Genomic DNA, 25,597 nt, shown 5'->3' with positions numbered 1-25,597 from the left:
ACTGCCTGCCTTTCTACATTGAGTGTTGCCTATGATTGCTACAAATGTTTTAGCCAGTCATTATGACCATTTAATATGCCTTTTTGCTACAAGCCGCTTGTGTGTTGTGCAGACAGTGTGGCTGCACTAAGGTTCGACGACACATGCACCCTGCTGCTGTGTGCAGTCTGACCCATCCGTTATTCTGTAAATGCTGCATGCCTTACAAGGTGAATACAGAGGGAAAGTGATCTGAATGATAACATGATGTACTTGATTATTTTTGTTCTTATTTGGTAATTTTATGTGTTTCTGGGCAGCAAAAAATACATCCCTGTGTTTCAGTGGAACTTGTGAACAAATAACGTAATGCTTTACTGTGAGCTTTTACAAATCTTGTTATGTCTCTTGCTGCATGGCCAGCCAACGTGTACATCATTTGATTGATTGGTCAGCTCTCGTTCTCTGTGATTGCAAAGTAAAAGCTGATTATGGCTTTGTGCAATGTCTGAATTAAGATAAATAAATGTTAGAGCTGTTCACACAGAGCTATTTGTATGTTACTTTGATAGCTGAAATATAAATGCAGCTTAAATCATAAATGCATTGTGTGATTGTTGCTTTTCTGAAGGCCAGTAGCAGAGAAGCAACACAGGATATAATTTGCACGTTGGTACATTTTTGTTTCCATTACTGCATGACCCAAATTATTTTTTCCATCTCACCATCCATTAGAATCACCTTTAATGTTTGGGCTGACAACATTGCATTACACAGTTAAATGGCAATTTCAATATCGCCATCCACAGCCAGATAAAGTATATACGGTAGATTTATTTCTTAGTTTTGCATTCAGATTCCCTTGATTGCAGTTGTTATACCTGGTGCTTCAAGACAATGCAACATATTAAATATCTATTCCATTTCCATCCTATCTACAATATAATAAGAGGTAAAACATCAGCCTTTGTGTCACGATAAATATTTTTGAACACTTGAATCTGTAATCTTCCTGCAGCAGTCAGAGCAGTGTATTATTCAGATTGGTGTGAGGGGTCAGGCCATTTTTAGGGATTAAATGTCCAAGAGTCACACGGGCAACCAAAAGGCCTTCTGTCCTTATTTGCCTCATTTAGGGGCCAACATATTTTGCATCTTAGTGCATGATTCTTGACATTAATCAGCATGATTCTACCTGCCACAAGCATATTTCATAGTAACAAAAAGGATCATCTAACCAACGGGGGATAAATATTTATGAGCTGATTTGTTTGTGGAATTGCAATCATGGTCCAAGAAAATGAAATCTATGTAAATATTCATGTAAACGACCACAACAGGATTTGTTGTGAGCCAGTGTTATTATATTTTCTCTCATGAAAACTCAAGAACAGAAGAGACCAAGACAATGTAACAGCGGTTTAAATGAAGGCAGGGGAAATTACATGCACTGTATCACCTTATTGAGAATGTGCAGTTGGGATCCACAATAAAGGACGGCCATATACAGTACATCATTCAGCAGAGAAAGTAATTCATTTTCTGCCCACATTATATATTATACATTATATATTGCTGTTCCTCTTTGTGCTCTCTCTATATCAATAGCACAATCATGTCTTTAACTGCCACAATGACCACAACTTTTTGATTTGGTCTTTCAATATTCACAGCTCCTTTTTTGTTTACAGTCCTTCACATATCCAAAGGACACCAATTTTTTTTCAGCAACAGCATTGCTGCCTTTCAGCTTGAGAAGGTTGGCTTGCGGGCTATTCTAACCACATTGTACGTATTAAGTCCTGGTGCATCAAAACCAGGGGACAAACCACGCTTGTCAAACGTGTAGAAGTTAAATAATTGGCCATCTTGGGCTTCCAGGGACACAGAGGCCGCGCCGACTCGCAAAACACAAGGGTACTCTTTTTCAAAAACCACTCTGAACACCCGGTCAACCAGGTAGTTGAGCTTTATTGTCCTGAACTTCTCTGGGATCAGCTCTTCAATCTGAGGTCCAAACTGTTGCATGACCAGTACCCCGTCAGGCCCGACTTTTATCTCATAGAAGGTGATGTTACCATATGTGAAAAAGCCGATGTAAGGTTCTGGGTTTGGCGGAGGATAAATGACCTTCTTTGCCTCCCTAAAGGCTTTTTCTATGGCTGGTATGATGTAGTTGTAGGCCTTGGTGACCAAGTCCTGGTTATGAGACCTGCTGCCAGCCATTAGCACCACCAGACCGAGCTTCAGTTTGGGCATCAGGGAGAAGGTGGCAGAGTAACCATCCAGATCACCATCTTTACGCACCATCTCATAGCCCATGAGCTCATTCACCTCCCACGGTGTCCCAGTACGGTTGGCAAAGTAGTCCTTTTCGCACCTGAAGAGTGGGGTCAGCATGATTTTCAACGAGTCGGGCTCCAGAAACTTGCGGTGATAAGCGCCCAGCAACATCATGGCAAGCTTGGCCAAATCTGCGGCTGTGGAGAACATCTGACCCGAAGGCCGGTACCAGCCCAAGTCATAGAGCGGAGCTGGCTTTCCGTTGGAGTAAACTCCCACAGCCATCTGGCCCTGGAGACCCGGGGTGATGTCGAAGCCGGTGTCCTCCATGCCCAGCCGGTCCAGGATGTTGTCTGTGATCCACCTCTGGTAGTCAACGGCGGCCACTCGCTCGGCCATCACATGAGCCAGCAGCGAGAAGGCGAGGTTGCTGTAGTGACATCTGGAAGGAAGCAAGGGATAAGATTTGTGTTTCAAAGATTGTTGATGTAGCAAATAAGAGCAAGAAACTAGTTTACATATTGAAACTCAACACTTATTTTGAAGAAATAGTGCAATACTTTTTCTCATCGAGCTAAATGAGATGGTCGATACTGCTCTAATATTTGTGTGATAAATATAAAGCTGCAGCCTCTTAGCTTATCTTAGCATATGGACTGGAAACAGCTAGCCTGTCTCGGTCCATAGATTAAAAGAAGCTGCCTAACAGCACCCAGCATCTCTAAAATACAGTAACTAACATTTTATATGTTTAATCTGTACAAAAACTGAAATGTAAAAATGTCAAGTTGTGGTTATGTGGCTGGAGCACAACGTCCTGTTGTCGATGTCTTGTCAGGAAGCTGCCGGATTGGAACTGCAGAAGAATTTAGCTTTAAACGTATATGTTTGATATTGTACATGGTCATATAAACATATATGTTTGTACATGGACCTTTGAAAATAGAATAAATGAAATAAATTGATTAACCAGCAAGACATGATTTGTTGTACATTAAACAATCAAAAAATTGTCAATTAGTTAATTGTTAATTAATTTTTTACAAAGTTTAGTTTAAAAATACTGCTTTAAACAGAGGTTTCATAAAATATGTTGTTAGCAAAGAATTGAAATTCATGTATTGTGGAGTGGGGTTATGTGTTTTATGTATGGTGAAGTCAGTGTTTAATTTTGTTTTTGTTCTTTCTATGTGGTGAATTAGTTGTGTTTATTCATGTATGTTATCAGCAGAGCAGTGACTTATAAACTTCTTTATATAGTGGTGCTGAATACAAACCTTAGTAAAACATATAAAATGTAATCCCACATGTCACTCAGTAATTCCATTCTAACATGTTCCTGGAACATTAAAGGGGGAAAACATCCCATAAAAAGGAATAAAATCTTATCTTACCTAAAAAAAAAGAAAAAGTAGCTATTGGACTACTTCAAGACACATCTAACAAAGCCTGAACACTTAAAATTTTCCTCCCACAATCCAAAAGACATGCACGTGTTGATGACTCTAAAATTGCCCGTAGGTGTGAGTGGTTGTCTGTTTATGTGCCCTGTTATAGACTGGCGTCCTGTCCAGGGTGTACCCCGCCTCACGCCCGATGTCAGCTGGGATCGGCTCCAGCCCCCCCGCGACCCAGACTGATCTGATCTGATCTGATCTGATCTGATCCTGATGGTTGTTTTGTTTTCTATACGGCTTTGTATATGGTGAAATGATAATCATCTTGTAGGTACTCTAGGTTAATTGGATCAAAAGTGTGACTATCAAATGAAATATTTGAAAAAGAAAATGAATAAAGAAAAATTAATAAAAATTAATAACTTTAATTTATTCAAAACTTCACACGGAGAACCAATTAAATGTAGGGTCTTGACTCACGTTCAGATTGAGATTGAGTATTCTCAATAATTTATCGTTAATCAAGTAAATAATAGTTATCACCAATAATTGGTAAATGGACTTGTACTTATATAGCGCCTTTCTAGTCATCTGACTACTCAAGGCACTTCACAGTGTCCGTCACATTCACCCATTCACACAGACATTCACACTGCTGGCAGTGGACATCTACATACCATCTAATCTGATCTAACCATTCACACCACATTTACACACCCATGCGCAGCATGGGGAGCAATTCAGGGTTCAGTGTCTTGCCCAAGGACACTTCGACATGTGGACCGGGGGGATGGGGATCGAACCACCAATCTCTCGAACAGAGGACGACCCACTCTTCCACCAAACCACAGCCGCCCTAATTATCAAAGATAATAATAAAAATGACTCTGGGTAAACCAGAGTTCCTCGGGCACCACCATCGTAGACGGAGTGACAACTAATATTAAAGTCTCATTAAATATATTAAACTACTAATTAAGGGTTGAACACCGATAAATGTAATAGTTTACTGAGTTGAAGGATTTAAAAGTTATTTTCTTAGTAGAGGCTGGCTCATTCATCTTTGTGTAATATTAAATAAACAGACATATGGTCAACACAAACATTTATTAACAAATTAATAAATGCAACAAACAAATCACAATAAACTAACTAAAGCTAACAACAAATGTGTGTGTGTGTGTGCGTGTGTGTGTGTGTGTGTGTGTGTGTGTGTGTGTGAAACAAAGAGGAGAGATGTGGGGCTTGGACCCCTGCAGGGATGGTGTGAACATTTAAGCCACACAAAAGCCAGCAGGCTGAAGACCTCAGAAGTTATAATCAGGTTATAACAAAGTTACAGATTTGTGCTTAGCCGTTCATAAAGTCTTATAACATGTAGTAATGCCCAGTTGGTGATTAGTTACCAGTCCGTGAGATGGGAAAGATAAGTTGCGTTCCTTTGATGCCAGTGGCTGGTCCTTGTGAAGGAAGCTGGTTGAAGAAAGGCTCTTGTCTTAGTTGTTTGCTCTAAGACAAAAGAGTAATTAGATCGCTCTTTGTTCTTCTCAGTTGGGTTAGTAACCGGTTGGTTAACCTGGCTGATGATCCTACTCCACATAGGCCATGTTCAGGGCTTAGGGACAGCTGGCAGCTGGTCCCTGGATCCAGCGAGAGAGAGTCGAGTCGAGGAGATTTGAAGAAAGAGAGCCCAAGAACGAGAGTGAGCAGGAGGTGTCCTACAGTTTTATAGACTCAATGGACTGACAGTCTGGGGGTCCCTTGGAGAGTTCACACCTGGGTGTGACCTGTTGGGGGAGAGTTGCATGGCAGGCCTTTGTCTGTGACCATGCGCTCAGGGACAAAGGCGACCAGGCTTTTGGGCCTGGTCTTTCTCATAATCAAACTGAAAGTTCACATTAATCCAGAAAGGAACAATCATCATTGGGATGCCGGTTGCACCTATAATCTTAAATGTTTATGCTGCACCGAATATCCATTGGAATCTATTAACAAAATTAACTTCATTACTTGGACAATATAGTGCGCTTAATGTTATTATTGGTGGTGACTTGAATGGTGTGTTAGATGGGAAATTAGATAAGCATCGGTCTATCAGCCATTCCAACCCTCATCATCCATCCAATGTTAGCTGAAGTTGGTGTGATAGATGCTTGGTGTCTCCTGAACCCACACTTTAAGGATTATACATTTTACAATAATCCCCACTAAATGTATTATTTGATCTATTCACATATCAGATCATGCTCCAGTCTTTTTGGCTATGTACATTTCATTTAATTTAAACAGACATTACTGGAAATGTAACACATCTATATTATCTGACCAAGATCTCTGCTCCATGGCTCAAAAAGAATAAAAAATGTTTAGGAGAACGATAATGGATACATAAATCCCTCAAACTTATGAGTAACAAGTAAGGCTCAAGTAAGGGGTATAATTACATCATATTTTTCATCTAAAAGGATAAAATTTAAAGAACAAAAACGCCTTGAGTTGGAATTACAAAAAGCTGAATCTGAACATAAACGTAATGGCTACAATATGAACTGGCACAAAGTCATAAGAACTACAACTGTCCTAAACAGGGTCCTATCTCAGAAGGCAGAAGAGTTTGTTTAGACAAAACATAAAATATATATGAATATGCATGCATCTGGGAAGGCTTGCGGACCAAATGGCCATCCTCTAGAGATTTATAAAACGCTTAAAGGTACTCTCTCTCCCCTAGTTACTAGAGTGTTTAAATACTCTTTGTCAATCAAAAAGCTACCTCAACCATTACAATTGGCTTCGATTATGTGTTACTAAAGGAAAATAAAGACCCAGAATACCCTGAATCCTACAGACCAATAAGTATTCAAAACAAAGACTGTAAAATTTTAACTAAACTTCTTACCAAAAATTGTTGGACATGACCAGATGGGCTTTGTCCAAAACAGGCAATCACATTCAAATATAAGGAGATTATTGGGTATTTCACAGTATGTTAAAATTCAGAAACTTAATGCTTTAGTGGTATCACTGAATGCTGAAAAAGCCTTTGATCATATAGAGTGAAAATATTTGTTTAAAACTTTAAAGGAGTTTGCTTTCGGAGATGGGCTTACTGAATGGGTTAAATTGTTATATTCTGCTCCACAAGCCTCAGTTTCTATTAAAGGGGTAATGTCTTCTCCTTTCTCCATAAGTAAAGGTACCAAACAAGGACGCCCTTTATCCCCTTTATTATTTGCATTTGCAATGGAACCTTTGGTGGAGATGATGAGATCTAGCTCGTCTGTTTCCGGTATTCAAACTAAAAACCAAATACACAAGATCTCCCTGTTCACAACTGGTGTCATTTTATGTTTGAACAATTCCATACCGTCCGTCTCAGCTGTTGTCAAGAAAATAAATTAATTTGTGGAGTTCTCTGGCTTTAAAGTCAACTATGGAAAATCATAAGCTCTACCTCCAGGGAACCTGACTTGTTCTGACTTATCCGGTTACATTCCTTTTCAGTTGTCCCCTATTGGCTTTAGATATTAAGGAATTAATATCTGTTGTAATTTCAATGATATGATAAAAATGAATTTAGATTCAGTGGTAAATTAAATTCGAAAAGATCTTCAAAGATGGAGGGACCAAGGGACAAAGGGGGGTTAGCATTGCCAAATATAGTGAATTATCATTGGGCTTCACAAATAAGATATATTACTGAATGGTTAGATATTGATGCTAATCAGAATCAGAAATACTTTATAATCCCAGGGATGCTGGGCTGGACTCCATGTCTCCATCCTGCCTGAAACATTGTGCAGATCAGCTATCTCCAGTGTTCACGGACATCTTTAACTCCTCACTGGAGATATGCCACATGCCAGCATGCTTCAAGGCCTCTACCATCATCCTAGTTCCCAAGAAAACAGGACCCACAGGATTAAATGAAATCTTTTGAGCACCTGGTACTGTCCCACCTCAAATCTACCACAGATTCACTCCTAGACCCTGCCAGTGGATTATAGACTTCCTGACAGACAGGAGGCAGCATGTGAGGCTGGGAAAGCACACCTCAGACACCAGGACGATCAGCACCAGCTCCCTCCAAGGCAGCGTTCTTTCTCCCCTGCTCTTCTCCCTGTACACCAACAACTGCACCTCCAGTAACCAGTCTGTCAAACTCCTGAAGTTTGTAGACGACACCACCCTCATTGGACTCATCTCTGGTGGGGATGAGTCTGCCTACAGGTGGGAGATTGACCACCTGGCAACCTGGTGCAGGGAGAACAACCTGGAGCACAATGCTTCCAAAACAGTGGAGATGATAGTAGACTTCAGGAAGCGCGCAGCCCCACCCTCCCCCATCATCTTGCGTGAGTCCCCAGTGAAGAATTTGGAGTCCTACCGCCTCTGGGCACCATCATCTCCCAGGACCTCAGATGGGAGCTGAACATCAGCTCCCTCATCAAGAAGGCACAGCAGAGGACGTACTTCTTGAGGGAGTTAAGAAGTTTAACCTACTACAAGCAATGCTGGTCCACTTCTACACTGCCATCATTGAGTCCATCCTCACCTGCTCCATCACTGTCTGGTACGCTGCTGCCTCTGCCAAGGACAGGTGCAGACTGCAGCGTTTAATTTGCTCTGCAGAAAGGGTGATCAGCTGTAACCTCCCTTCTCTTCAGGATGTTTAATCCTGCAGGACCCTGAAGAGGGCAAAGGAAAATAGCTGCTGACCCCTCTCACCCCGGACACAGGTTGTTTGTACCTCTCCCCTCCGGTTGAAGGATGCGGTCAATCAGGACCAAAACCTCCTGTCACAAGGACAGTTTCTACCCCTGCACCAACGCCCTTTTTTTGCCCTTTTTGTAGACAGCCTCGGTGCTTCTAGTCAAGTACACCCCCAGGTACTCCTTTACAGTGTCCGCAGGGACCCCCCTGGATGGAGAGAGGGGTCACAAATGTTTTCAACCTCCTCAGATCCACTACAAGCTCCTTTGTTTCAGTCACGTACAGCTGCAGATAATTTAGCTCACTCCAAGTGACAAAGTTGCCCACAACAGTCCTGATTTTACTTTCATCACCCTTTCTGATGCAGCCAATTATTGTAATTATCATATTGCTGAGTCGCCAGAAAACATCTGAAGGTGGCAGGCAACAAAGACAGCGTTTCCCAGTGGAAGCGGCATTGATAAAAACAGCACGAAAAGAAACACGAAAACCAGCAAAAGTTACCTCCTTGTAGAGGGCAGAACTTCACAGATGTTAGGGTGAAGAAACAGAATGAACAAAAAAAAAAAGCAAACTCAAAGACAGGAGCAGTTACAGGCAGAGTGCAGAGCGCATGCACACTAACAAAAACATAATAATTCCACCTTTCGGGACATGGAAAATATTGGACGTGAACTGGTTCTATCGGATATGCCCTTTATAAATAATGCAATTTCAGTACAGGGAATAAAGGATAATTTTATTGTTAGAAATACCTGTAAAACATGGAATCAAATACGTAGACACTTTGGGATCAAAAATCCATTCTCTGTTTTGGTGCCTATTGTTTGCAATCCTGATTTTGAACTGTCTTGTTTAGATATGGGTTTTAAAACATTGACCGAAGCGGGTATCTATGAAATTCAAGAAATCTTCTCAAATGACTTTAAAATCTTTCTCTCAACTCAGGACTGACTTCCATCTCCCTCAAACACAATTTTTTCGTTAGTTATAGCTCAGGAGCTATATCCATTCTATACAAACATAAATGAGTGGATACTCTCAAATGTTTGTCAACATCCCAAGTATAAATAGTAAAACTTCCTGGGAGAATGATTTTGACTCAGTATCAAGACTCAAGACTCAGTATAAGATTATCCACAGACTGCATGTTGCCCCTGCTATTCGATGTAAATTTGATCCTATGTGCTCATCATTATGTGTGAAATGTAATAATAATTGTGGCACGTATGGCCATCTCAGTCCTAAACGAGATTAAGAAAGCTTTTAGGTTTGAAATTCCTCTAAATCCATACCATTTTGTATTAGGACTTGATGCTGATTGTGATCTAAGGTACAGGTACTTTCTTAGAGTTGCTTTGTATGCTGCAAGCCTAACAATAATACAAAAATGGTTAGACGGAGAGACTTCTGATATTAAAATGTGATATGAAAGATGTATGTCTACCTTGCCCTTGGAGGGATTATCACATGTGTTAAGAAACACGCTTGAGGTTTTTGTAGGGGAATGGTGCCCATTTGAAATATATTTGAAAGAAGAATGGTCTAGAGCAATATGTATAGAGGTATGAATTTGAAAAGAGACTGAATAAGCACAGGATATATTTAATTTTGTACTGATAGTGCTAGCTTTATTCATTTATTTAAAAAAAAATTTTTTTTCATGTGACTGTCTGTTTATGTCTTGTGTTCTCAAGTATGTCTTGTATCACTTTGTGGTGCATTGTATTGTCTCACATTAAAAATAAATAAGTAATGTATTCACATAAAATGTACAGTCCCAGTTTGCACAATAAAAATGTGCATATTGAAATATTGAAATTTGTGCAGCATAAAAAATCTTACTTGGTGCCTGGGTCTGCGACGAGGACATCATCTTGCAGCAGATTGATTGCAGTTTGTGTTTTTCCTTTCCAAAGAAGACTTGTGCCCCGGAGTCTCCTAGGTAGACCTGCATCAGACCAAGACAGCAAACATAACTACTGTTTGTATGCACAAGACATTTCTTGGTGGTTATTAGGACACGTGACAGTTAGTTCTCCGTACCTGATAAGGCTGTTATGTTCAGGCTTGATGCCTCAATGATGGAGACGGGGTAGGATATTCAAAGTTTCATGATTCTCTTGCCTCAGGAGTTTATTATCTCTTTCCCTTTTAATTTAGTACACAGATAAACAAGTACCTGTTACCTGCATGTCAATATATGGATTTTACTGTTGACTCCAGCATGATAAGTATCTGAAAAGATCAGCTATTAAATGTTTCATTTCGGTGTTGCAGGTATCCATTGCGATCTCTAAATACTAACTGGAGAATTCGTTTTTTATCAGTTGCTGGTCCTGTTACATCTGATGACAAACTGAAAATCTCAAAGATGTTTAGGATGATATTTTTGTAATTAAACTTAAGCAGCAGATCAGAAAACATAGCCCAGGCTGAAAAATACATCAGTTTCCTTTTAACTTTTAAGTTGCTCTGATTCTCTGAATTCACCTGAGAGCTGGCTGGCCATCCTGCGCAGGGTGACAGAGGATGAGCGGATCTGAACCTCCCCGCTGTCTAGAAATATCAGGCCATCCGTCACGTATTTCAGCTCTGAGTCTCGCGTCTTTCCCAGAGGATTTTTGATGGTGAAGTTCTCCACATATTTCTCCAGAGGGTCATCCAGGGATCCTATCTTCCCATCCTCCCATAGTTTGTACAGCATCAGTGTCGGGAAGATTTTTGATAGGCTTGCAATTCTAAAAGACAGATAACAGAGCAATGCCATTTATTTTGTTGTTGTTTTGTTATCTTAATGTGTTTTTCCTTCCTGCTTTATTTTTCTTTTTGCATTCTATCCATTCCCCTTTACATGTCTTCGCCTTTTGCCTGTCCATGACTTGTAATTGACTTGTCTGATTTAATAGAAGTGAAAACCAACTATATGTGTTGAGCCTAAATAAAACAAGTGTATTGTTAGTATGGTTATTGTATTTGCTTTCTTACGGAGACTTAATTAAGAACATTTATACCTTTCTCATGTCTGTATGGTAAAAACACTGTACAAATAATGGACGTAGCCACCGTGACGTCACCTATTTGTTTTGCAGACTACCGTTCTTAAGCCATCTTGGTATTTTGGAGCCAAAGGTCACCATATTGGACAAGAGGGTGAAGCTAGCTGGACTAATATGTTTCAGTGGCGAGGGGAAGAGGGGACAGATTTTCAACTGGCTAACATGAATACTTTGATGGACTTTTGCTGACAGGTGATGGAGTCAGCTCTCAGTGCTGGCGCTTTTAATCTGTGTACTGCAGTAACACGAAGGTGGTCGGAAACTGGCAGTTTCCCTTAAGTAACCAGCTTATGTTAGCGCTAGCTTTAACACTACAATCAACTATGATGAAGTGAAAACACACTGTGAGAGGGTCAATATTCTAAAACAATAACACTGACAACACCCAAAAACAAGTCTCTATCCTGATTGACAGGTCGCCATGTAGCCCCACTCCAAAGCATACCCTGCTTTATTGTCTATTTTTACTCTAAATGCGACCATTATTTACTAAATGAACATCATGCTGTATGGACGAAGACTTGAAGTGATTGAGACCATACACTCATTAGTCACATGTTGGCTTGGCTTCTTCTTGGCTTTTTTTTTTTTTATACAGCTTATGGGTTATTATCAGTGCTGTAGTCTACGTGATACGTAGGTATACGCCGTAAACCCACTGGAAAAGGTCTGTGATTTGTGTATACTCTTACTTTAGTCTGCGTGATACGCAAGTATGCCCTATACTCGCTGGATTTGGGTTTTTTCCCCCCATATATCCACTTGATGAATTATTGATTGAATATTATTCTGTGACAGCCTTCACACATAGATTTACTCATTAAATTAACCCAGTCTCTGTTCACATGATTTTTGGACCTCTGAGTTTTCCGTTGCCTGTGACGACAACAGCAACAAATTTATTTTGCAGGCGTTTGGTGAGAAAAATTAAAAGAAAACACCATCAGACAACACTTTTTCAGTGCTTTTAGTAGCGTGCTTTGGAACCTACGGCCGCTTCGGGTGACACTGCAGCTTCAGCAGAGGATGTTTTTAACCCGGAGGAGTTAATGCTACTATTACGCTATCATAACACCGGAGGAAGAGCCTGACGCTACAATAACGCCAACCGGAAAGTGAAAGAAGCATAGCAGGGGCTTGTTGGTTTGTTGGTACCTCTCCGGGAACCATCACCTTATCGTGGTGGAGAGGTTTGTGTGTCCCTGTGAACCTGAGGGCTGTTTTCTCTGGAGTCTAGTGCTCCTGGTAGGGTCTCCCATGGCAGAGTGGTCTCAGGCAAGGAGCCGGACTAAGAATGGTTCACAAAGAATCAATGGACAAACGAGGAAGAGGAAGAGAGACCCTGCCCGGAGGAGGCCCGGGTTCGGGAGCCAAGCCCAGACGGAGGGCTCGCCGGCGAGTGCCTGGTGGCCAGGTTTGCCACGGAGCCCGGCCGGGCACAGTCCGAAAAAGTGACGTGGCACCTCCCTCCTCTCCATCCTGTGGGCCCACCACTCGCAGGAGGAACCACTTGGGTCGGATGCGCTGCTGCACGGGTGGCACTGAAGGTGAGGCCTCGACGGACCAGACACGGGCAGCAGAAGCTGGCTCTGGGGACATGGAATGTCGCCGGGGAAGGAGCCGGAGCTTGTGCGGGAGGTGGAGCGCTACCAGTTAGATCTGGTGGGGCTTACCTCCACACACAGTCTCGGTTCTGGAACTGTACTCCTGGATAGGGGTTGGACCCTATTCTTCTCTGGAGTTGCCCAGGGTGTGAGGAGCCGGGCGGGTGTGGGGATACTCTCAAACCCCCAGCTGAGCGGCGCGGTGTTGGAGTTCACCCCGGTGGACGAGAGGGTCGTATTCATCATGTGCATATACTGTCTGGTCATATTTGACCAGACAGTATATGCACACACAAAACATACAAGAAGTTATTTACAGTATCGCATGCGTTATCCTATAAATGTCCTGCAATACGCCTGTACAAACCCCTGCAATGCATAACCTGTTTAGGCAACACAACTACTTTGAAAAAGATTGTTGTTTGGGTTAAAACATATATTTTTTATATAACTTATGTAAGTAACAAATAAAACGTTGACACTTGCTTTCACATAGGACCCAAACAGCGGTCTCCTGGGTGAGAGTCTTTTGTTTGTTTGACCCATCCATCCAACCCCAAGTCCTCCCTATGTGGACTCTATACCCTGACTTCCTGCTTAGAGGCAGCTCTGGATGTCCTGGCTCACAATGAGTTGGGTTTTAAATAGTGCATAGCTTTTCATAGGTGGACATGGACTTGGGAAGTTAGGCGCTGAGGTGTCCTAAAATCCAACATTAAAAGAAACCCTCAATTGATAAAAGAGTATACTTACACTGTGTTGCCTTTTTCTGGGATATAGGCTATATGTGTAGTACACAAGTATATTTGTCTTTGTTTAGGCATAAATTATCCTGGTCATACAAATTAAAGCAAAAACCATACTTGTCACCTAACATTTAGTATGACAACATTATATAGAGTTTCTCTCAGCAGCACTGACTGACATCCAGTGCCCATCAGAGGTATCAAAAGTATTCAAATTCATTACTCAAGTAGAAGTATCACTTCAAGCTTTTTACTTAAGTAAAAGTGTAAAAGTACTAGTTTTAAAAACTACTTAAAGCATAAACGTAATGGAAGAGAAAAATACATGTATCAGACTTGTTATTTGGGATGGTGGTGGGACAGTAAGCAAGTGTAGCTGTGAATCCTTTATGGGGCCTCCCCCACGACAACGTAGCTTTTTTAAAACCACATTTGTCACGTTAAGGACAGTGTTTGGTGGTTGTCCATTTAAATGTGATCAGGGGAGGCACTGATTTGATCATTTAGAGATGGATCTCTTTAGGGGATAATGGTTTTGATATGCCTGCTAAAGGAGAACATCTAGAAGAGAAAATTATCTCTGACGAAACAAGTGGTGGCTCTGGTTTTCTTAACTAATTGTGATCCCCTGTTTGTGCTGTAACAAACTCCTTTTTAGAGTAACCATCAGACATGCAGAGGTAACATGATAACCATCATGCTGCAGCATCAATTACACATCAGTCAGGAGCTACTGTGCAGATATGTAGCCTGAAGAATATTTATGCCAAGAGCTTATGTGCCCATTACAATTAATTAAAGTTATGTAATGGTGCCCATAATGAAAACCTCCTCTACGGCACAGGAAGCATTGTGGTTCACGTTTCAGATTGCAGCAACATAAACAATAAAATCACTTATAATTACTTTACTTAAAAAAACTTCAGTACACCAGAATTTTATTCCAGGCAGCCTGGAGAAGGCTGAAACTGCCTTTAACCCTTCATGTTGGGAAATAGTGGAGCATTATTATGTTACTTTAATTTGACTCCACTTTACTACTTTATAGGTATATTTTGAATTACTTCCTAAAACCCTAGAAAACCTGAATTGGTGTAACCCATTTCTCTTTGGTTATATGTTTGTTTTTTTCACCCTTTGAATCTAGTTTCACATTATGTAATTGGTGGGTATTTTATTAATCAATTTAATTCTATTTAATTTCCTATGTAAATCCTTTTGTAAGTAAGTTTTTTAGTTCTTTGTGAATGAAGGTGGAGGGGACTTTGACTCTAGTTACATCTTGGCTACTGCCTTGGAGATTATAGAAAAAATAAAATGCAGAAACATACAATTTTCAAGCCTAACAGAACAGAACATCACCAAAATATAAAATATAACAAACAGGAACCTTGCAGGTTACCACTTTAACCAAGAAGTCAAATAGAGTACTGCAGGGATGATGTATTGTTGTGAGCCGACCTCCTCATTAACAATGCTGGGTCCCTCGACAAAAAGTTGCTTTACCTAGAAAATAAGCAAAGCAAATAAGTGCATTTGCTAAAATGTCTATAATCTACTCCTTTAAGTAACTTTAACATTGCTTGCAACCAAAGTTTTGGATAAAAGGTGGTTGTATAAGTTTAATGTCCTATAGAAGGTTACGCTGAAAACACTAAAATGCAGCGGTTTCCCACAATAATTAATTTTTTTGGCGGCCGAGTGGAAATTCTTTGTAAACATATGTCAACATATGTCTGCACACACTGCTATAACACAGAGCTAATTTAAAATCGCAAAAATATCCCTTAAATTGTTAAATTAAACTTGTTTAGTGGTTGGCTAGAAAGGACGAGTTGAGGCCTAGTACTAGCCAATCACAGGAGGCAGAAAGTGTTAGGTCATACACGAGATATGCACAAATGCTAACTAATTTCCAGTGGAGTACTCACCTGTAAATTGTGTACTCATTGGGAGGACCTGTAAGAGGGTCACTGCTGTTTCTTTTCCCAAAGTTGCCGGTCCACAAAACAGTGTCATTTAAGATCACAATGGCCGACAGAGAGGGAAGGCTGAGGGGGTTGACGCTCTGCCGAAGCAAAACGTCGACCTGTAACAGACAGAGCAGGAAGTGAGGAGATTATTCTGAAAATGAATCCAGTTTAGATGGAGTACAGACACAGTTACTGCATTTCAGTGGAGCGGCTGCAAGAAACAATGGATCATAAGGTTCAGTGGCAGCCAATAAGCTCAAGTGAACTGGCCGGCAGAATGCCCTGCGGAGCCATGTAATATTCATGACCATTGAGTTAAAACTCTTCAGGAGCAAGCATGTTCCTGTGAAAACCTCTAAGATATCTATAGAGGAAACATAAGAAGAGTCCAACCACTATATCTAACACTTGTTGTAAAAATGGCCAACGATTGAACTTGTTTTTTTGTTCATAAATTAATGTAGAATGGTCGGAGCAAAGCCTCATGGGAAATGGGAACTGCGTATCGCTCCAAAGATCGCTCCGCGTTTATCCAATGAACGAATGGGGATGAATGAGCGGCTGTCAGACAGAGAGAGAGAGCAGGCAAGGTTGAAATATGGATTTTCTTACAGTCAAAAAGGAATCAGATTTGAGTGTTTGATTTGCTCAGTTACACCTGATGGAGGGCAAGAAGTGAAAGGAGAAAGGAGGGGCTGAAAAGGCCAGAATGAAGAAGAAGCAGTTGCTGGAGGAGAGTGCATCAAAATGGTCAAAAATCACAGATTTATTCTGAAACAACCAGAACCAGGTGTCAACTAGTGACGCAGGTGAGTTGACAGGAAAACTGTTAGCTCAAGCTCAGACATTGTTGTGAATTAGCAAAACATTTGAGTTCCCTCAGTGGAGGTGGTGTCGTCATATCACAGTCTGCCCTGCGAGTTTTACACACACAAACAATCACACTTTCATTTTGATATTACTCTATATTTCAGCATCAGTTTATTTGTAGCAAACACATAAAAACTTTAAACCTAAACTTAGCATTTTTCCGTTAAGTCCTGGTGGAGGGGATAGGTTGGGCCTGGTTGGGCCAGTTGTGGACCAGTTGTGGGCCCGTTGTGGGGCAAGGGGCACTGTGACGGCCGTGCCTCAGTTGTTCTTTTGGGTCTCTCTCTCGCTCTCTCTCTCTCTCTCTCTCTGTTTGTGTGTGTTTGTGTTTCCTGCCCTGACGCTCGCTCTCCTGGCTTCTTCCATCAATCGGCTCATCACCTCAACCAGTCTGCTCATTTGCTTCTCCTCAGTTCATTAGCTTTGCAGCATTTCAACCCCGGCTCTTCTCACATCTGCTGCCAGATTTTTACTTTAGTTACTGTGGGTTATCCGTCTCACTAGCCTTCTAACCTGTTTACCTGTTAACCCCTGCACAGCCCATGCATACTCATGTTCTTTCACTCTGCCAAGCCAGTCTGGCCATTCCTATTCACCCTCCAGCAGCTGTCCCATCTAATTTGAGGACTTTTTTCATCCGTCTCATGGTTTTGTTCTGGTCTTGGGTCCAATTTTGAACTAAAACCTGAGGCCATACAAAACATAGGAAACAGCCGGATGGTGGATAATTCATCCTGATAAGTGAATCACACTGGTTTGTAATACCAAGAGGTCAAACTATCTGCTCTTAAGCTGATTATTTCTATTACGTTTTTTTGCACTGCTTAGTGATGTGAGTGAAGACCATGACTTTTTACTTTAAGTTGGAGGTAAATGTAAATGTGGTAAAGGTTATAAAAAAAACCTTGGCACATTTTCAGACATGACAATTTTGTTTGTAAATTATCGTTTGACAGGACAGCAGTGGTGGAAATTGAGAACACACAGTACAGTTCTGAGGTACTTATTATTATTTTTAAGCTCATGTTTTTGCTTCGTACTTCTGCTCTACTACATTTCAGAGGGAAATATTCTACTTTTTACTCCAATACACTACAAATGTCAGCTATGGTTACTAGTTTGTTAAATATACCACAAAACAAAACAACAGTTTCATAAGCTTATGAAATACCACAGCTGTTCCCAACCTTTCTGGCTTGTGATGCTTCATAAAAAAAAGTGTGGAGTTTGGGCTCCATGTCACGTTTCACATGAATCGTTAGCAGTTTCCATCAGCGAGTATGTGTCTTCAAACTTCAAAGATGATTTCATAAAAACAAAGCTCTAATGCCCAAGGAGATACAAGTATACAATATTTCACACATAAAGAGAAAAGATTGAATAATACATGAATACAAATTTGTGTAGCCGAACCAGATTTATTTTGTAACCCTTGGTGAGGTCACAAACCCAGGTTGGGAGCCACAGGACTAAACTACCTTTATAAACTAGTTCCATCTTGACCAGCTACAACTATGAGTGCATTTACATGGACATGAACAACCCATTTATTAGCTCATGATCCATGATCATATTCAGGATATGATGTTTACATCATTAAACTCATAAACAGGATACTCCAATAACCTGAGTATTACTAATCATCAAAAAGCAGTCACAGGGACTATTTTTTCTTTTTTGAGTATTTTTAGTACTTTTAAGTATAAGTAGGATTTTAAATACAGAATTTTTACTTGTAATAAAGTATATACCCATTGTGATGTTGGTACTATTACTTTAGTAAAGGATCCTAATTCTTTTTCCAGCACTGCAACTCAGGCAATGTGAATTTCTTTGGGTATGACAGACATGGTGTTGTTGGTTTGGTACCTTGATCTGCAGGTACTGATTTATCAAATGAGCATCACAGTTCAAATGTTCGTTCTCAAATTATTTTTGCATTTTGTTTTTTGACATAGGTGCTTGTCTTATTAAGAGCAATAAGAAACCCCAGGGCAATTACTTTGGTGTCATGCTTTGCCAAAAGCTAGTTGGGAAGTAAAATCTGCATGTAAAAAAAGAGGTGTTCTTCAAAACTAATTGAGAAAAGATTAAAACGTTTTTCCCAAGGCAGAAATAAGCGAAAGACAACCTTCCAGTAATGAATAGCAAATGGTTCATACTCTTGGTTTTCATTATCAGTTTGGCATTAAGTGTTTGGTCACTGAGATGAAAGCAGCTTTTCTTTTTCAATAGACACTTAACTAACTGGAAAGCCTTTGGTCAACTTTAAATTACTGAGCCAAATACAGATGCTGATGGTCATTTTTTCCTTCACTACATACAGTTATGTCCTCATAATGTGCACCCACTTTTCTCATCATATTCTCTCATGGGTGCTAAGGTGTCAATATATTTCATTGCACATGATTGATCAACTGCAAACACTGCAGCTCAGACAGACACTTTCATCCACCACGTCTTTAATCTCCTTCTGTCAACTGCATCGGCATTTGGTGTGACGGATTAGTGCAGCCAGCCTGTAAATGTCCTCTGACTTGAGTAGGCATGATAGAAATGCGATCCCAGAATTCTGTGCATGATGAACGACTCCTTGCTCTTACCTTTTCCAGGGCCTCTTTTAGGCTGGGGATAGGATGCTCCAGTTGGAGAGGCTCGGGGAAGCGAGGACACATCATCTCTGATTTGGCGTTGCGACCCATTCCTTCATCTTGGTGATGGGTGGTAAATGAGAAAGGAAAAGCAGATGAAAGCACAAGGTGGGGTAGGGGTGACGGGGGTCAGGCTATTGTAATTCCCACTTGATTTCTGATAGAATAATATATCAGTGACACAAAGGCCAGCGTAATGCGGTATAATTGGCTATAATTAACTCTCTCCGCTTTCTTATGAACTCCGTTGATCATATGGGATGCTGGTTGACATGATATATGATATGCAACCCGCTGATCTAAAGAGATGTTGCCTGGTCCCACTGTGAACCCTGGACGAACAATATGGTATATTTCATTATAGCTTCAGGCCACCATCTGTTTCATTCAAAAGGATGGTTATACATGAAATATTGTTTTTTTTGTAATATAAAAGAAAAAAGATTGATTGGAGCCTGTGGAGCTGTGCTTTTCCCATTAATAATATCACCCGATGTCACTTTACTCATTCAAAGATTATAAAGATGGACTGTGTTTTGGAGAATGAAGTCTTTCGGTTGTAATTGACACTGCCTTCTGAGAACTTGAACCTGTAATGATGCTGCTGATTATACACTTACTACTGTTTTCATTATTTTTGTGAGACAGCACTTTTCTTCCAATTACAAGATACATATTGTACTATTGAAACATAGTTGTATCTCTTAATTACAAAAGCAACATCTCTTTAATTACGAGAGAATAATCTGTTAATTATCAACATTGCAGGTTGTGGGGTTGTTGCTGAGGCAGTCAGGTCGGATAAGGGTGTAGCATCCAGAGTTTTATGGCTGTGATTCACTGTTGAATGTTATAAATGGATGAACCCACCACAGTTATTGTATGTCACAGATTCAAGGTTTCAGACAGTGAGATTTTATCATCTGTGTGCACTCGAGCCAAAATAGTCTTTGTCTTCCATCAAATCTCCACCACTTATGCCGCAATTATGAGCACTGAATTAAATACTAAAAAATACTTTAATTTTGTTTCATTATTATTATTCAGTGGGTTTTATTTTCCAACTTAGTTTCCTTATTGTAAAGCACTTTGTTTTCGTATGAAAGGTACTATATGCATTCAGTTAATAATATTATAAGTTTAGTCTAGTTTCAAGAAATGGTCATTCTCAAATAGGTCACAACTCACTATTATTTTCAGTTTTTACATTTAAGTTAACCTGAGTAAACATGGTGTCTGAAAAACTTTGAACAGATGACAATGCAGCACGTCAAAAGTCCATTAATGTATAAAGTTTAGCCAAGCTAAAGGTCACTCAAATTTTGCCAGAAGGAAAAACACCTTAAACAATACTGTCCACCACCTAGTACCAACAGTGTTCGGTCTTACCTGGCAGAAGTTTTGGCAGCTGATATTGCCAAAGGAAGCATCCTGTCATCACCAGGGACACAACGAGAAAGAACACCAAACCCAGCTGTGTCCATTTCACCTTCATCTTGTTGGTTTTAGTGAGTCCTTCGAATTTAATGGTAGCAGCAGGCGCAGGAGCTGCCACAGCAGGAGTTGGCTTTAATGAAGTGAGAAATGCACACAAACACACAACGTACCACACAAGGTTAGCACTAAGTCATATACATTTTCAAAGGTTTTACCATATTAGTGGATTATCTAACAAGATCTCCTGCATGTTATCTGTTGATTTTAAGAGAAATTCCTCCCTGTCACCCTCCCTGTCCCTGTTGCATGTAACAGTACTCACCACCTGATGCTTCAGAAGCAAGAGCAGGAAGGACTGGATTACTAGTGACACAGAAATCGTCTTATCACATAGTCAACATATTAAATATTTACTCAGAGTTAGCTCTGCTATAGCGATTCATACTCCCTAAAGGCAGTACATGGTGTCCCATGAAGGCTTTCCTGAGCTGGAGAAAGGCACAGACATGGAGTCCCATCTCTGATTTCTCACTGACTGCTGTAATCCTGGGCCATCGGCACTCCCGTTCTTTACAATTCAATTTCCTTTCCTGCAGCCACAGGCTGTTGACATCATAATCCCCAGATTTACTCCACCAAAGCGGCAGGGGTAGTCTTAATCCCTAATCCCTGTGAATCGATTCACTTCAGTCCTGCCTTTGCCTTGTGGAACCCGCCACCGAGCTGCATGAGATGGCACCCACCCAGCCAACATGAGTCAAGATGGGGTGACATGGCATGCCTTTTAGCCAGAGCACGGGTTGAAAAGTACAATAATTTGGGTGCAGTGAATTTAGATCAACTGGGAGAGGGAATGACAGATGATTTTGGATGTTGAGGGGAACCTAAATAATGACAGAGTATAAGATGCAGTGTCATCAACAACTTCTTCGCACTGCACAAAATTACAAGAGTCCAACAGTCAGCGTTTGCACGTTTTTTTTCCAATCATAGCAAAAACAGTAATTTGCTGAACATGGTTTCCATTAAATCTATAATCTAATGTAATTTATATACAATGCTAATATGTACCACAAACAGTCAAAAAACGACACCAGTGCTGTCAAAGTGGGCAAGAATTATGTTAATTTCCTCTGACTTCAGAAGAGTAATGTCTATGGGTGCTAAGCCTTCTTATATCATATCTCCTCATCTAAGAGTGCGTGGTAGCGTTGATTTATATGATGATTTCATGAGATGATGGAGATTTGCATTTATACCTATTGCATTTATACCTATGTGTACTTTGGTCATTGAAGGAAATACTTTAAAAAAACATGTTTTACTATTTGTATATAAAATGTAAAATGTATGTAATAATGTGTGCCTGATTTGGTGATAAGGTCACAAAACAGACTATCTTGTTAAAGTTCTTGAAATTACATCTTCTCCTCTAGTCCAGAATCTATTAATATGCAAATCACATTAATTTAAAAAGTTTTCCTGCCTTCAATGAGAAGTCCATTCTCAGTGGTTGATTGCTGGAAGTTCCTAGTTTCCACATTAGCGTGAGTAGTGTGAATTGCACACTGGACCACGACAACTGGCTTTTACACTAACTGTTAGTTTCACAAAACATCAATATACAGGTTTTTGCAAGCTCAGTTTTGAAGACAGATAAACTGGAGAGGCTTTAAATGTAGGAAAAAATTGATGAGAAGGAAAGCTTTATGTGCAAATGGGATTCATAGTCTTTTTGCATGACGGGTAATTCCGGCATAAAATCATCCAATGGTCTTTTTCGGCAATTACCTACATCAAATAAGCTATCGAGACAGTTTTGTGTATAAACTATTAACGGAGAAATCACTGAAGGCCGCTAACAGCCGGCCGTGGCTAACATTGATTAGCTGGGGGCAGTATGGCGAAGGCATTAAAACAGCTTTTTTAACCACTAATACTGCTGAAATAACACTAAACCTCTGCAGTAGCATGAGAAGAGTCTTTACACATAAAACGAAGCACCAACAATGTAGTTAGTGAACCCAGAGTTTGTTAAAATAGTGTTTCAAAAGACTTACCTACTGGCGCCAGTACCAGCTCCTCTCGTAGTAAAGTCCATTCAAGTCGATTAGCAAATGCAATCCAAAAGGAAGGAGCCCATTGGTCATTTATTTAGGAAACGGTCGCCTCTTCCAATTTATTCCAAGGACATGGAAAAAAAGTGTCCAGTACAGTGCTGTTGATGAGGAATGGGGAATCCTCCATAGCAGTCACACAGCGAGTTGTGGTATTCAAAGATACCAGGCCAACAAATGTCACTCTTTTGGCAGCCCCTTCTTCCGAGCCCGTGGGCTCACAGTGTCCACAGGCACACCAAAAAATGCCTGCATACTGAGACTGATGCTATATCTGATGCTACCTGTAGCCCCTTCCGGAAACACACGCCCCCACCCCCTTGCGTGACTTTTCGGTGCTTCGGGGAAATTCGCTGTCTGGGAATTTTCAAAAAACATTTTACATCTAGTGCTAACTTATATTTCACCAAACTGCAACAAACCACAAAGTTTACATGTTTTGCTGGAATAGATGATCAATGGGCTCCTTCCCTTTGAATTGCATTTGCTAATCGACTTGAGTGGATTTTTCTACGAGAGGAGCTTGTTCCGCGGCCAGTAGGTAAGTCTTTCAAAACACTCTTTTAATAAAATCAGGGTTAGCTAACTATGTTGTTGGTGCTTCGTTTTCTGTGTAGAGACTCTTATCATGCTACTGCAGAGGTTTAGTGTTACTTTGAGCAGTATTAGAGGTTGAAAAAGCCGTTTTAATGTTGTGTTCACCACGTCTTGATGTTAGCGACTGTTAGTGACTCTCTGGGATATCTTTGTTAATAGTTTATACACAAACTGTCACGGTGGCTTATTTGATGTATGTAATGGCTTAAAAAGACCATGGGATGATTTTACACTGGAATTACACTTTAAGCCAAGGATGTCAAACTCAGGCCCGTGTGCCAAATCTGGCCCGTGGTGTTATTATATTTGGCCTGCAAGATCATATCATGGTTCTATGAGAGCTGGCCCGTGAGTATATAGCACATACACGTCTACTTTTATGTTGACGAACATGAGCATCCATGCTACCCGTCTCTTCAGACAAACTTAATCCACCCCTCCCCAAAAATGGCCAAAATAAAGATGGAAAAAAGGAGCTTTCAACTCCGGTGGGAGGCAGATTATTTGTTTATATTTGTTCTCGTCTGCAGAGCCACCATGGCTGTAACAAAACAATAAAACATAAGAAACACCAATATTGAGTTTGGCCCGCAACTTTGTCCCAGTTTTTAAATTGGGCCCCCTGTGAATTAGAGTTTGACACCGCTGCTTTAAGCGATCAATGTAACTAAAAGGGAAGGAGTCTCTGTCTTTCTGTGTGATAACTGTTCATCCCATATACTTTACACTTGGCGGGCATATTGCTGTGTGAGTGCTTGAGATCTACATGATAAATGTATAGGTAGTGCATACTGTACACACTGTAGTTTATTTATTTAACAGTTTAGGAACCCCTATTAACTGTTAAATGCTGGGTACAGCTCGCTGTCTGTTGCTTGCTACATTGCACTGAAGAAAGAGAGACTGCAGACATTACACTGTAGCAACCTCAAACATGTCAAACATCAGTGATGTTTGACAAAAGCCTTGTTCCGTGTTTACTCTATTGTATATGTCCAAGCATTGCTTGGGGTTGCAACTAACTCATGGCAGGTGTTGCTCAGGACTCAAGGAAGAGCAGTGTCAAGTATGAAGTCGTTTGGAAAAGCTTCTCGAAAAAGCTTCAAACAGCAGTATCAAAGGCCAAGCAATCAACATTAGAGAAGCAAGCCTGTGACTGAAAGGTCATTGGTTCAGTCTGTGGACCTGTGGAGGATACATTTTAAATGGGGAAAGTGAATAAGCAGCGTTTGCCCCTACCCAATTACCACCACTGAGGTGCCCTTGAGCAAAGCCCTTAACCTCAACCTCTATGGTCAGACTGTGGTTGTACTGGACAGCTTCTAGGTGTGGATGTGTAACTGTGTAAATACAGAGATCATTGCTCTCAGTGAAACCTCTCTGAATAAATAATGTATATAATAAATATAGATTCAGTAGATTAGCCAGAACATATAGAGCTAAATTCCTTTTTATCTTGTGTACATAAGATAAAAAAAAGAAAAATCTTTTAGGACTGTGAGGGTGCCACAAGAAGCAGAGCAGGTGGGAATGTTATTATTTGATCTATAAATGTTTTTTTCAATTGAATTCACAGAAAATGCACAACATGCACTTCTGGTGGGTAGTTTATATGAATAAATCACGCTCTGAAAATCTTGGGAATAAATAGAATTTCTATCCTTCATTGGGTACATCCAGTGACTATCATTCCTTCGCTCTGCTTAATCACAAGATATTAATGGCCTGTCCGAAGCCCAGTAATGTATTTTAATGATTATGGGTATCATGATGCAATGTGGGAAAATGAAGTGTGAAAGCAGGCTGCTGCTGATCCTGGTTGCATAACCTGTGATAGCTGAAGAGCACAGCAGCTGGCCCACTTTCCCAGTCAGGACACACACACACACCAACACACCCACACACATACACTCACATCATCATCATCATCATCATCATCATCATCATCATCATCATCATCATCATTATCATCATCATCATCCTTGTAGTTTATTTTAAGTTTAATGCACATTTTTTGTGAATTTGTCGGTTCAATTTCTGCATGTGTTTGTGAGTCTGTGTCTGTTTGCCTGTGCAGGTATGAGTTTCCACAGCTTGAATGTGCTTTTTACCTGGGCTTGAACCCCGTCCACTGAGGTTTCTCTCAGGACTTTACTCCCCGCCTTGCCCAT

At 40.5% G+C, this 25,597-nt stretch overlaps 1 protein-coding gene across 1 annotated transcript; it reads right to left on the bottom strand.

Annotated features, from left to right (window-relative positions):
• Nucleotides 1-1,725: 1,725 nt before the first annotated feature.
• lactbl1b (lactamase, beta-like 1b) lies at nt 1,726-25,597 on the bottom strand (the record flags this gene model as incomplete). The annotated part of the gene is made up of 7 exons (XM_083938676.1): nt 1,726-2,704; nt 10,218-10,323; nt 10,866-11,113; nt 15,713-15,870; nt 19,228-19,334; nt 20,665-20,842; nt 25,538-25,597. The coding sequence occupies 7 exons, from the start codon at nt 25,595-25,597 to the stop codon at nt 1,726-1,728; spliced, it is 1,836 nt and encodes a 611-aa protein (XP_083794802.1).

Source organism: Echiichthys vipera, assembly GCF_963691815.1.
Source record: "Echiichthys vipera genome assembly, chromosome: X".
Classification (NCBI taxonomy): Eukaryota; Metazoa; Chordata; class Actinopteri; order Perciformes; family Trachinidae; genus Echiichthys; species Echiichthys vipera.
Note: the sequence above shows the minus strand (reverse complement) of the source record. Positions and strands in the feature narration are given on the sequence as shown.